The sequence below is a fragment of the Cyanistes caeruleus genome, chromosome 14 (genome assembly GCF_971803275.1).
Source record: "Cyanistes caeruleus chromosome 14, bCyaCae1.hap1.1, whole genome shotgun sequence".
Lineage (NCBI taxonomy): Eukaryota > Metazoa > Chordata > Aves > Passeriformes > Paridae > Cyanistes > Cyanistes caeruleus.
The window spans coordinates 4,873,301-4,886,545 of record NC_141714.1 but is presented as its reverse complement, the minus strand read 5'-3'; the positions used below and the strand labels follow the sequence as shown (position 1 = coordinate 4,886,545).

Sequence of the window (13,245 nt, the reverse complement as noted above, 5' to 3'; positions counted from 1 at the left end):
ACTGATCTTGAGTTTCAACATGTTCTAGCCCAGGGAGGGTTTGTCTTTGCTCACCGGAGTTCAGTGGCCGCGTAGTTTTTTTTGTGTTCCTAATCGCTTTTCTGTCCTGTTTAGTGACTTCTGCTCCAAGGTGAAGAACACAATCTATTGCAATGTTGAGCCATCTGACTCCAACATGCTATGGGAACCAGAGTTCATGATTGACACTATTGAAAATCCATCTGCACATAACTTCACGTACACCAACCTGGGCAAGAGCCTCAATGAAAACCCAGCCAATCGCTACAGTTTTGTCTGTAATGCACTAATGCACGTGTGTGTGGGACACCATGATCCAGACAGGTGAGAGGCAGAGCTTTCATGGTTCTACTGAGAAATTCTTTAGGTGAGGGTAAGGAAGCCAGTGGCCATATCTTGGCTGTCTCGGGGTGTGAAGAAGGAGGAGCCAAGGCTGGGGTCCCTTAGAAAGTCGCTGACCTGATGGCATGCATGAGTAGCAAAGCTGATCCTCTGCTTTTTTCATTATTTATTTAACAGGGTGAACGACATTGCTATCCTGTGTGCTGAGCTAACTGGCTACTGCAAGTCTCTAAGTGCCGAGTGGCTGGGTGTGCTCAAAGCTTTGTGCTGTTCCTCCAATAATGGGACCTGTGGCTTCAATGATCTCCTCTGCAATGTTGATGCAAGTGCAAACATTCAAAAGGGGAAAAGGAATTGAAGCAGGAGTGGAGGGATCCCTTGGGAGAAGGCAAAAGTGAACAAGGGATGGAGGCTTTGTCTTCTGAGGGCAGGGAAAAGGCTTTGAATACCGGGGGCTGCCCTTGTTGTTTGTTGCAGCCTGGGCAGACCATGGACATTGACCAGGGGTTATGGGCCCTTCTGCCCCCCACAGCTCCTAGGAATTACTGACAAAGGGAATGAGGTAGAGACTGTTTGGATCACTGGCTGATCTCCTCTCTTTCAGGTCAGTGACTTATCTTTCCATGATTCCTTGGCTACCTTTGTTGCCATTCTCATTGCCCGGCAGTGCTTGCTGCTGGAGGACTTGATTCGCTGTGCTGCTATCCCCTCACTCCTCAATGCTGGTAAGTGCATCCCTGCACAAACCTCTGACTCTCAGTTCTGTCCCAAAGGCCTGTGCTTAATGCATACTTGGTGAACTCGATAGTTGTGAAACAATCCTTCAAAACTTCTCATATACTTCATAACTGAATGTGGTGCTTTAGAGAAATTTGGGGCTTTTGATTTCTACCAGAAACTGGTTGTGCTAAGGTTTTTCACTGCCCTGCTCTCCTGAGTTTGTGTTGGAGCTGAAATAAACATGGGGAGCTGTTATCAGCCTCACTGTGTGACCATTGTACTCAGCTCTGATCTCCAGCAGTATGCCTCCCACTGATAATAATGTTCAGCTTAGCATTTTGGCTAGAACAGTCAGTAGGGCTTATAGCACCTGTGCCCCTGCCTTACTCTGCCATCAGCCTTCCTATCATCAGCTCTGGGGGTTGAAGCATCCAGACTCTTGACAGGGTGAAGTTGGAAAGATGGAGCAAGCAGAATGCAATGCATTTCACTGGGGATAATACTGGAGGATTTGCTAGCTTGCATGTTAATTGCTGCACATGCTCCATATTTGTAAATACAATAAGGCTGCTGCAGCTTCTCGTCTGGCTGCTCCAGGGCAGTGCACTGTGAATAGCTTTTTGGATTGAGAGTCAGCTGTCCTGGTGCTTAAGAAATCTCAGTTGTCTCTTTTCTTTACATAGCCTGCAGTGAACAGGACTCAGAACCAGGAGCACGTCTGACCTGCCGGATTTTACTCCATCTGTTTAAGACTCCACAGCTGAACCCATGCCAGCAGGACGGCAGTAAGCGAATGAACCTAGAGCCTTTCTTTGCTGTGAAAGTACTAAGGCTCTTGCACCCCAAGAAGAGAGATATGAGACCTTATGGTTAGAGATCGTAACCTGCTTGCTTTGAATAAAGCAGGCAAAGCCTGATGCACTTCCTTCATAGGACGAAGAACAGTATCCTTCCATTTATGTCACTCCATGGTAGCCTGGCACTGGGGAGAAGGTTCTTGGAGGCAGGAAACCAGCCAGTAGAGGTGGCCTTGCTGTCACTAAGCCATTAGAGTAATGATCACTTCTTCTTTTATGTCTTGAGCTTTGTATAGCCTCTTAACTTGGTGCCAGAAGCTGCTGTTTTACAGCACTCCTTTTTTGTGTGATGATGGAAACATTCCAGGAAGCTCTGTTCTTGGCTTCTCACCAGTATCCTGATAGCTCAGATTTCTAAATCCAGCCTGTATTTTAGGTCTAGGGTACTGTTGGAGCTTGGAGTTCATGACACAGGCTCTGCACCCCATTTGGATTTCATGGTTCAGTTGTCACAATGTGATTGGCACTATGCTTCTTGAAACTTAATTAAATGGACCCCATGTTACAGTTAGGAAAAGAACTGGCCTCGAGATTCTCAGAGCTGGATTTTATGGTACTTGCTGGCACATAATTCAGGCAGCTCTGGAGCCTGTGCCTTTCTCTCTTGTTGAGTATTGCCTTTCCCCTTTGTCCTCTTTGCAGACAAACCCACTGTGGGAATCCGCTCTTCCTGTGACCGTCACTTACTGGCAGCCTCCCAGAATCGTATTGTGGATGGAGCAGTCTTTGCAGTGCTGAAGGCTGTCTTTGTTCTGGGTGTGTACCTGTGTTAGCCTGAATCTATAACCATGTTTTCCAGGGGAGTGGGAGAAAGGCACTATATTGTTCGTGTTGGCTGTGCAGAAGGCCAGAGGAGATCTGTTCTGGTGAATATGTGGCTTATCTGTAGCTGTGAACATGCTTTGAGTCTGTTGGCTGCTGCAGAGAGGTCATTGATCACAGGGAGAGTTTACAAAATCTCAAGATGTTCTTTGAGTCAGGCTTTGTGGTTAGACTTGTTGATTATGTGACACTTGTGTTTTCCTTATAGGAGATGCAGAACTGAAAGGCTCTGGTTTTTCCCACCCTGGAGGTGTTGATGATCTCATGGATGATGAGCTGGGCACCAGGAAGGCTGGTGGTCGTGTAGTAACTGTAGAAACAGCCAGCTTGGATATTTATGCCAAGTATGTACTGAGGAGTATATGTCAACAGGTGAGTCTGTCCCATCTCTAGGCATGTCCCTATCCCTTCAGCAGACAGATATATCCTGTATGCCGTTCTTCAGGTTGGGTTTTGCAGGTATTTATTTGAAAGATCAGTGAAGAACCTGCAGTGTTTCTGTCATGTGACAGAGTACTGAGGATTGCTTACTGTTAGCAAAACACAGAGACAAGCGGTGCTCAGGAATTAGGTGTTGCAGTATGCAGGGACTGCATCCCCTTTGCTTTGGCAACAGTACAGGGCTCCTGTCCAAGGAGGGGAGTGCTGGGAGTGGTATGCTGAGATGTGTGCTGAAGGCAAAGAAGATCAGCATGAGAAAGACAGACAGATGGTTTATTAAAATGATAAATGGTGTCTTTCAGAATGCAGCCTAAGTGTTTCTTGCAGTTAGGCTGTTAATGTATCCATGGGCTTTGCATTGCCCTGTTTAATTAATTAAAACAATGACAACAAAAGCCTTTTGCTTAGCCTAATCTGACAGCACCAGTATTTTTATTCCTTTGTGGAAAATTGACACTTGAGGAGCTGAAACCTGGCTAATAAAGTTGCAGAGTAGAGTAGCCATGCTGTATGAAAATGGATTTTGATGGGTATCCTTAGCCTTGGTTATGAGCTTATTCTCTCAGCAGGAAAGACATGTTGCAATCTGAAACCTGTATTTTATATTACTTGATATGTAAACCCACCATTAGTACTGTGTGTTGTCCTTATGCTATTGTTTATCAATTGGCTGACTGCATAGTGATGTTACCAGCTTACCAAAGAGGAATTGCAACCACCTATTTTTAAATATAAATATAACATTCTCAATGTCACTGAAACCTGACTATAGCATTTACAGAAGCAGATACTCCCTTGCTGATTAAAGTCTATATAGGAAGGACTCAAAGTAGAAACGTTAGTGCACAGCAGGGAGTAGCAGTGTCAGGTGTCACTGCTCATACCATTTGTTGGCAGCACTGGTTATGTAGAAGTGAGCATTCCAGTAGACACCCATGAGTTACAGGAGGTCTGGCAGCAAATTGTGCCAGACCTCCTGTAGGCTTCCTGCAGCTGTAAAGGGCTGGTAAAATGCTGTGTTTAATATTAGCACCTCTTCTGTGAGCGGTGAACTTGCATTATCAATGCCTTAAATTGGAGGTTGTGATTTCTCAGTCTCAGGATCAGGTGTATATTTTATAATAGACTTCATTGTGAGGGCATGGGTGAAAGGAGCAGATTATAATTAAAGGTTTCTTCATAGACTCACAGAACAGTTTGGGTTGGAATGGACCTTAAAGATCATGAGCAGGGACACCTTCATTATTCCAAACTGATCAGGGCCCTATCCATCTTGGCCTTAAACACTCCCAGGGATAGGACCATCCACAGGTTCTCTAGGCAACCTGTTTCAGTGCCCACCTCTCAAACCTGTCCAAGTCCCTCTGGATAGCATCCCTTCCCTCCAGCATGTCTTTCTTTCTCCTTTATACCAAAAAAGTGGATTGGAAATGAAGTCTGAGTTCTTGTAAGTAGCTGAGAAAGTGATAAAAAGAGTCTTCTCAAGGCTACATGTATTACCTACGTAAGAAAGAGATTATTATTAAGAGATTGTGATGTAGCAACACTGAAGAGGGGAAATGCAATAGGCAGTGGAGAGGTCACCACATCTCATGTGCAAACTTCATCTGGAATGAAGGTAATGTTCTAGGCTGTGGTTTCATGAGGATTTCAAACCACAGTTCTGACCTTTTCAAGCTTTGTGCTTCAGTGCTTGGAGTGCTGTCCACTGCTGAAGGGCCTTTCCAGCTTTCTAGGCATAGCATCAGCACCTGTGCATAATGAACTGGATCCTCATCTCTTCTTTTGTTGTCACTTCTCAGTGGAACAATTCTCTGATCAGGCTTGCTCTGCAGATGCAGAAATGCTTATATAGCAGTCTTATGTTGATTTTAATTCAATGAATTTGCCTAATTTTAAATATGAAAAACTTCAGCACTAACAAATGCTGCAGGCTAACTGTAAATGGAGTGAAGTACCTACCTCATGTTTAGAAACTGTTGCCCTTAATATTATCATATATTTAGGGAGCATCAACTGAAATCAAGAGACTGAGAATGATAGTTTTCTGTTACCTTCTCATAAGATGTGACTTTAAAAGTGGCTTGCATCCACTCAGTCATTTTCCTTTCCAGAGTCTGAGAAGTAAAGTAATTGGTTTTTACTAAGTGTGACAGTGTGTTTCCCATCACTATTTGATAAGTAAGGTGTGCGTTTTTCCCCAAGACATGGTTTAGTGCTAGCTGCAACCCTGAGTCACCTAACTTAGGACAGCTCCAGAGCTTTGTTGTGCTGGAAATAGAGCAAACAATTTACGTGATCTCTTCTGATCTTCTGAGCCCGAGTGGCAGTGTTGAGGGAGCCTGGACATGGTAGCGTCTGTGTACTGTTAAATCACATCAATATTTTCTCAAAGGAAAGAGCAACTACTGTGTTTCATTACTGCTGACTTGTCAAAGTTTGTTTCCTCTGTTCTGATTGCTGTGCTGTGCCTGATGCCTGCTGAATCAGGATAGTACAGTTCATGAAGAGAAATGATTATCAGGCATAACTGCATACTAATAAGGCTTTTATGATTTTGATGTGTTCCATGCATCTCTCTGAGACTGAAAGCAGGGGCGTTGATTTGGAATCAGACATCAGTTTGACTGTGCTGACTCTGCCTTCATCTTGCAGGAGTGGGTAGGAGAACGATGTCTGAAGTCCCTCTGTGAGGACAGCAATGACTTGCAGGATCCTGTCCTGAGCAGCACACAGGCCCAGAGGCTGATGCAGTTGATTTGTTATCCACACCGGCTCCTGGACAATGAGGAAGGAGAAAACCCTCAGCGGCAGAGGATTAAACGCATCTTACAGGTGCAATCTGCTGGCAGAATCTGTGTCCTAGTAATTGCCTCATGAGGGGTCTGACACTCACCGTGGTGGGACCTGAGAGTGTGGGGTAGTGTAGTCTGAACTGAGATAAGGAATTACGTCAAGTATGTATGTGTATGCATTACAGAATTTGGACCAATGGACCATGAGGCAGTCCTCGCTGGAGCTGCAGCTCATGATTAAACAGACAGCAAGCAATGTGAGTTTCTGCTCAGAGGGGATCATACAGGGGAAGATAAAGTGGCTGCTTATGAGTTGGTGGGGAGGTGGCCCGGCAGAAGAGGGGATAGGGAGAAAGTAAACAATGAGGGAGTCAGGCCTGTGAAAGCTAAGCATGAGAAGTAAGCAATGAGTCTGAGACTCCAGGAGCAGCAGCCATGGGGATGTTGGCAAACTGAGTTTGTACTGAGTTGAAATGTGGAAGCAGTAGGTGCTCTCAGAGAAGGACTTGACTGTCTTTTTCTTTCTTACCTTCAGGAGATGAACTCCTTGTTAGAAAACATAGCCAAGGCCACCATTGAGGTATTCCAGCAATCAGCAGAGACAAGCTCTGCTAGCTGTACTGGTAATGGAGTCAACAATATCAGTAGCTCAACAAGTGCTACGCCTGCCAGCAACAAATCCAAACCCATCCTCAGGTAGGTGTAAAGCCAGCATGCAGCACTCTTGTAGACAAGTGTGAATCTTCAATTGCATTGCAAGCAGCTTTCTTCTCCTGTGTTGCCACAGCTCCCTGGAGAGGTCAGGAGTATGGCTGGTGGCCCCTCTGATTGCCAAACTTCCAACATCAGTGCAGGGCCATGTGCTGAAAGCTGCTGGAGAAGAACTGGAGAAAGGACAACATTTAGGGTCATCATCCCGCAAGGAGAGGGACCGCCAGAAGCAGAAGAGGTGAGTCCAGGGAAAAGGGCAGGCAGTGTTTGCTGTGCTGATCCCTCAGCCTTGGCAGTACAGCTCCTTCTCTGTTGTCTCCCAGTATGTCCCTCCTGAGCCAGCAGCCATTTCTGTCACTGGTGCTGACATGCTTGAAAGGTCAGGATGAGCAGCGGGAAGGCCTCCTCACATCTCTGTACAGTCAGGTCCAGCAGGTAAGGGTCTTGTTTCTCCCTTCACTTTCCTCAGGAGCTCTCCCCTCCAGCGGATAGGCTCTGGAGCATGGTCTCTGGCATATTGTCTTACCCTGTTTGGTATAGGGAGCTTGAGCTGACCATTTCTGAGTCACCAGACAGTGAGTGGTACAAGCTGCTCTCTCTTCATACAGCATACAGCTGGTGAGGTCTGTCCTCTCTTCTGTATTTCTTAGATTGTTACAAATTGGCGAGAAGATCAGTACCAAGATGACTGCAAAGCCAAGCAGCTGATGCATGAGGCCTTGAAACTGCGGCTGAATTTGGTGAGCAGTTGCAGAAAAAGAGCTTAACCATCTGGGGTGAAAAGTTGTCTGCCTTTTTTTCCATTGGAACAAGCACACACAGGAGGGTCTATATATGTCCTGAGGCAAGGAAGTAGGAGAGACACTTGTGCTGCTTCTGGGTCTTAAGCCCTGAGTGGGACAGGGTGTGTGAATAAATTCCTCTGCTCTGTTTCATCAGGATGAATCCAAAGACTTGGTCTCTTTTGTAGATTTGCCTTCCCCTTTGAATGCCTTTGCAGCCCACAGCACTACTACTTACATCTGAGGTTTGGCTGCTGACAGCAGTCTTCCTCAGCTCTCAGTAGGAGTTAAGCTCCTTTAAGCTCTGGTTTAAGCTCCTTTCTTACTTCAAAATGTTGGTGTTTCTTGGTGTCCTTGTGACTAAACTCCCTTTCTCTGTCAGGTGGGAGGAATGTTTGACACAGTCCAACGCAGCACACAACAGACAACTGAATGGGCTGTGCTTCTCCTGGACATCATCAGCAGTGGCACTGTGGACATGCAGTCGAACAAGTAACTTCCAGTCTGATTTCTGGTCTATCCACTTCCCAAGGGAGGCAGTTGTTAGCATGGTCCTCTTTCTCATGTGAGCTGGCTGTTTCTCTAGATGGTCTGTCAGAAGTGACAGCTGAAAGGGACTTCGGAGTCTTTAGGTCCTGATAGCCAAGTGCACTCTGCCATATTCAGAACAAAATTGGCTTTCCAGATGCAGAGAGATATGCAGGGGAGAGCTTAGTCTTCTTTTTAGAGGTGCTGAATGGATACAGAGGAGTCCAGTCTTCATCTGTGATACCACACCTAACTCAAGTGGGAGTAAAACTGAAGTGTGGTATAAAAGGAAAAGGAGGATTAGTGTGGGAGGTTATTCTGAAGACTGACACTTCTAAAAGTGGGTGGAAGTCTTGACAGTCTAATAGTGTTTGGTGTTACAATGATGGCAGAGGCTTTTTATCAGCTTTTCAGGTGACTGACCTTTCTGCTCTGACCAACAGTGAGCTCTTCACCACTGTGCTGGACATGCTGAGTGTTCTCATCAACGGCACCCTGGCTGCTGATATGTCCAGCATCTCTCAGGGAAGCATGGAGGAGAACAAGCGGGCATACATGAATCTTGTCAAGAAACTCAGGGTGAGGGACACCAGGCCCTGTATGGGGACCAGAGCATGCTGTGTTGTGGTTGTCCAGCTATGCAGATTTATCTGTGTCTCATGAACAGTACCTGTCCTGTTTCTGCTGTTTAGATGAAGTAGTGAGGGTGGCCCCTATGACTCTGTAGGCCTGAAGGGTACAAACGTAAGAAGTAAGGCAGGGATGGAGGCCAGTACCAGAAGGGGCATAGGTGGGCTTTGGATGGTCTTTCCTGAGAAATTCAAGTCCTCTGTGTTCCACTTGTGCAGAAGGAGCTGGGGGACCGTCAGTCTGACAGCCTGGAGAAGGTGCGACAACTGCTACCACTTCCCAAGCAGACCCGAGATGTCATCACCTGTGAACCTCAGGGATCCCTCATTGATACTAAAGGCAATAAAATAGCTGGCTTTGATTCCATCTTCAAGAAGGAGGCAAGTGAAGCATTTTTGTCCGTATCACAGCTCCTGAGTGCAGGTGTCACCTTGTCCTCTGATGCCTTAAGTCTGCACAGCTTGGGAGGCATCTGTATGCAGTGCCTCATTCCCTGACGAGCTTGAAGTGGCTGGCTGCACGCAGACAAGCTGGCACATAACCATGAACAAAAAGGGTGAAACTGGGGTGTTAATGCTTGGTTGTAGCATGCTGCTGTGACCTGAGATGTTAACTAAATTTGGGGATTGTATTTATGGTTATATGAAGTGTAAAGAGAAACACATAATCCCTGTCACGTAAGCTAATGGGCAAAGCCAGTGTGCAGGAGACTGGCAGAGATGGAGTGAAGGAGACTAGACAGTTGTTGATGAAGACCTTTAGAAATGACTGCTTTGCCACCTGGAGGAGCAAGGACCATTAGCAAGGACTCAGACTACTTACTGAGAGATCTGAGTTAGAGCCTGAAGAGAGCACAGAATTATGTGTACCTGTATAGGAGCAACAATAGGGTCTTGAAAGTTCTTATCTCTTTTGCTTTAAAGGGATTGCAAGTCTCTACAAAGCAGAAGATTTCTCCTTGGGATCTTTTTGAGGGTTTGAAGCACTCAGCCCCACTCTCCTGGGGATGGTTTGGGACAGTCCGGGTGGATCGCAAAGTGTCCAGATTTGAGGAGCAGCAGAGGCTTCTTCTGTATCACACACACCTGAAACCCAAGCCCCGCAGTTATTACCTGGAGCCGTTGCCACTGCCCCCTGAAGAGGAAGAGCCTCCTACACCTGTGGCTTTAGAACCAGAGAAGAAAACTGCAGAACCAGCCAAGGCTGATAAAACAAGCTCCAATCCTGCCGCCTCCACGGAAGAACGCAAGAAGAAACAGAGCAAAACCAAGAAACGCAACCAATCTGCCAGTAAAACTGAGGTAATGGGACATCCACAACTGCTGGACACTCCATGTCTACCACTCCTAGTTACAGAACACTCCCTAGAGTCTTCCTGAGGAGCCTGAGAGTGATGTTATGGTGAAGATTGGATGTGTTTCCTCTCAGCTGGGAGTACTGGAGCTTTATCCTACTCTCTAGCTTGGGGCAAGGCAAACACTTTCTTAATCCCTAATGGGAGGAAAGCACTCTGTCCAGATCAGATAACATGGTTGGCTTCCTCTTGTGGACTTTTCAACACTTCAATACTCTTCCTCCATTCATGAATTCCCAGTGTACATTGATCTTTCTTGCTGCTTTGTCTTTGCAGGACTTTGTGTTGGGCCCTAGCCGGGGGGTTTCGTATGGAGTTGGTATGCCAACGGATCTCTTGCATCACCAGTCAGGAAGCACCATGTCAAGGCTGGCATATGGGCAATCACCGGTGGGTCTCTATGCCCAGAATCAACCTCTTCCAGCAGGTAGGTGCACAGGAGAGCCAAAAATATTTCACCTCTCTGAGAACCTTTTCTGTGTGATGTTCCTATGCAGGTCCCTGCACTTTCTTCTTTTGCCTGTCATGTCTAGGTACAGTGATGAACAGTCATTCTGGAGCTGTGAGGTGCAGCAGTAGCTGTGACTGCTCTGCCTGTTTCTCTTCCTCTTGCAGGTGGCCCTCGCCTGGATACATCTTACAGACCGGTACGCATGCCACTGGGAAAACTGGTTCAGAGTCGCCCGCCCTACAGTGGTGTGCTGCCTCCAGGCATGGGCAGCATGATGGGCATTGACCCCTCCTACAAGCCAGCAGTGTACAGGCAGCAGCCTCCAGTGTCCCAAGGACAGATACTGAGGCAGCAGCTGCAAGCAAAGTTGGTAAGTCAGATTTGTGCTCTTGCTGCTGCTGACTCCACAGTATAGCATGGCCAGACTGTTTGGTGCTGTCCCTTTTAGCCGGAACTGCCCACCTCTGTATCTGCTCTAGAACAATGTTGTTTCTTGTGTCTGTTCTTCTAGTGCCACCTACTTTGTGGGCCTGTGTCACTAGCAGTTGGAGGAGGTTGTCACAGGGTGGCCACTGGACAATGAGAGGAGCATATCCTGGCTGGGGGTGGCAGGTTTTTTAGTGGCCTGTTTGTCCCAGGTCAGGGTGAGACAGAAGTCATGAGCATGTGCCGGTTGTGCAGCAACCTTGTAGGTTAAGCAGTGAAACCACTTGTCTGGTTTAGTGGGAGCTGCTGAGAAGAGAGCAGCAGTGTTCCTGTCCTTTGGAGATGTTGGAAAAAGTGCTTCTTTCTTGCCTTTCAGCAGGGCCAGGGCATAATGGGCCAGCAGCCTGTGCGCCAAATGGCTCCAACCCCGTCTTACGGAGCACTGCAGCCCTCCCAGGTAAGCGGCAGTGACTGCAGGTAGAGCTGGAATCTGGCTCCAGCACAGGGCAGCAGCTTTGGTCTTGCTGCTAAACCCTGAAAGTGCTTGGCTCCTCTCCCTAATGAGCTTCCCTGTGACAGTATTTACAGGAGGCTGATGTCTTGTGTTCTGTGTTCTTTTGCACCCCGTGACTAAAAAAGGCCTTTTTGTTCCATTTCAGGGTTACACTCCGTACGTCTCCCACATAGGCCTTCAGCAGCACCCCTCCCAGTCAGGCACAATGGTACCTCCTACTTATTCTGGACAGCCCTATCAGAATTCCCATCCCAGCTCTAATCCTGCTCTAGTGGATCCTGTTAGACAGATGCAGCAGAGACCAAGTGGCTACGTGCACCAGCAGGCCCCTGGCTATGGGCACACCTTGGGCAACACACAAAGGTACTTTCTGCCTTATGGGGTGTTAATCAACTCTATTTCATTAAGGATTTCCCTGCTCTGCTTGCACCACTCTAATAGCAAACTGTTAAATCCCCATTCTCCTTGCTGTACTTTACTTCCTCACAGAAACATCATTGTCCAGCTTTCTGCCCAGGGAAGAAACAGAGATAGGATGAAATTGGGAAATGCTAGTTGTAGGCAGGAAACTGTGTTACTAGCCAGAGAAGGTTGGCATAGAAAGTATGAGGAAAAATTACCTGGGAAAGTCATAGTTTTGGTTTTAAATCTAACCAGCAGATCATCATCAAAGGGCTAAATCTGAGATTTCCATTGCTCCTGAGCAGGCATAAATCCAACAGAAAAGCCATGCAGAGCAGTGGAATGGTGACTGTTACTTAAGAGCTTCTAGAAAAACAGATTGCATTAAACCCTTGAGAGGCCCTTGTGTCCCTCACCTTTCTGCAGGGACAGCATGGATTGCAGGGTGCTATTTGGGCTGTCTCATTGATGTCTGAAGTTGTGTTTGGATTAAAGAAATCTGGCTGTCTGTGAATCCTTTATTCCATGAGCTTGTCCTTTTCTCTTGCAGGTTTCCTCATCAGTCAATACAGCAGACCCCCATGATGAGTGGGATGAACCATTTGGGTCCACAGGGAGTTCCCTCAGGAATTCGACCCAGCCAGATCCTTCCTGACCAACAACAGCAGCAGTACCTGAGGCAGCAGCAGCAGCAACAGATGCTGAGGGTGAGTGGTTGCTGACAGGAGGAAGGCTGCTGTAGCTGGAGGAGGCCTGCCCAGTGTTGCTTACCTCTGCCCCTCTGTGTCAGGAAGGATGTCACTCTGTTGGGGGCTGTCTGGCAATTTGCTAGGCAGTTCTCCCTTCCTTACAGCTGGCCACTCCTGATGGAGATTCCTGCTGCACTGCCTTGTGCCAGTCACCCAGCATGAGCTAAAAGTCTGTTCAGTCCTCTGGCCTGTGTCCCACCTCTTCCTGCTCCAGCTGAGCCAGTAGATTCTGCAGAAAGTTAGTTGTTGCACAAGTGTGGCAGGAACTTGAAATAAAGTGAAAAGCCTCCTGTCCACAAAAGAGCAGGAAAGTTGGTCAAGATCATCTTTAGGGGCATATCTGCTTTTCTCAAAATCAAAATAAGTATTGGTTACAGTTTCCATTGGCAAAAAATCTGGCATGAATCAGTCCACATACTCCGTTTCTTACAGCAGATGGTGAAAAACTGATCCAAAGCCAACTGTTAGACCCAGCTCTCTAGGTTCAAAGAAGATCACAAGGCATGAGTCAACAGACATGAGTATTCCATGGATTTGTGTTATGATCTTATGAATATTAAATCTTACATGAAATAAAGATACATTTATAGGAATTACAGAAATTTATTGACTTGACAGAGAAACACAAATAGTTTAATTGGTGAATCCTATGCCTTATGACAAGGTCTAGCAAACCTGTGGAATATGGGGAGACTTTACATGG

General features: G+C 46.7%; 1 protein-coding gene across 2 annotated transcripts in view; it reads left to right on the top strand.

The window, feature by feature from the left end:
• The window catches only part of MED12 (mediator complex subunit 12), a 36,410-nt gene that overhangs the window by 18,468 nt on the left and 4,697 nt on the right, over positions 1 to 13,245 (top strand). For both annotated transcript variants that reach the window (XM_086851143.1, XM_086851142.1), the window contains exons 21-41: positions 115 to 342; positions 538 to 682; positions 965 to 1,085; positions 1,764 to 1,865; positions 2,580 to 2,693; positions 2,968 to 3,131; positions 5,856 to 6,035; positions 6,181 to 6,252; positions 6,531 to 6,691; positions 6,783 to 6,944; positions 7,030 to 7,141; positions 7,357 to 7,446; positions 7,871 to 7,980; positions 8,460 to 8,595; positions 8,865 to 9,026; positions 9,570 to 9,947; positions 10,277 to 10,427; positions 10,616 to 10,821; positions 11,254 to 11,334; positions 11,537 to 11,754; positions 12,344 to 12,500. In XM_086851143.1, coding sequence (XP_086707269.1) covers positions 115 to 342; positions 538 to 682; positions 965 to 1,085; positions 1,764 to 1,865; positions 2,580 to 2,693; positions 2,968 to 3,131; positions 5,856 to 6,035; positions 6,181 to 6,252; positions 6,531 to 6,691; positions 6,783 to 6,944; positions 7,030 to 7,141; positions 7,357 to 7,446; positions 7,871 to 7,980; positions 8,460 to 8,595; positions 8,865 to 9,026; positions 9,570 to 9,947; positions 10,277 to 10,427; positions 10,616 to 10,821; positions 11,254 to 11,334; positions 11,537 to 11,754; positions 12,344 to 12,500 — 3,250 coding nt within the window. The remainder of the gene's footprint in view (positions 1 to 114; positions 343 to 537; positions 683 to 964; positions 1,086 to 1,763; positions 1,866 to 2,579; positions 2,694 to 2,967; positions 3,132 to 5,855; positions 6,036 to 6,180; positions 6,253 to 6,530; positions 6,692 to 6,782; positions 6,945 to 7,029; positions 7,142 to 7,356; positions 7,447 to 7,870; positions 7,981 to 8,459; positions 8,596 to 8,864; positions 9,027 to 9,569; positions 9,948 to 10,276; positions 10,428 to 10,615; positions 10,822 to 11,253; positions 11,335 to 11,536; positions 11,755 to 12,343; positions 12,501 to 13,245) is intronic.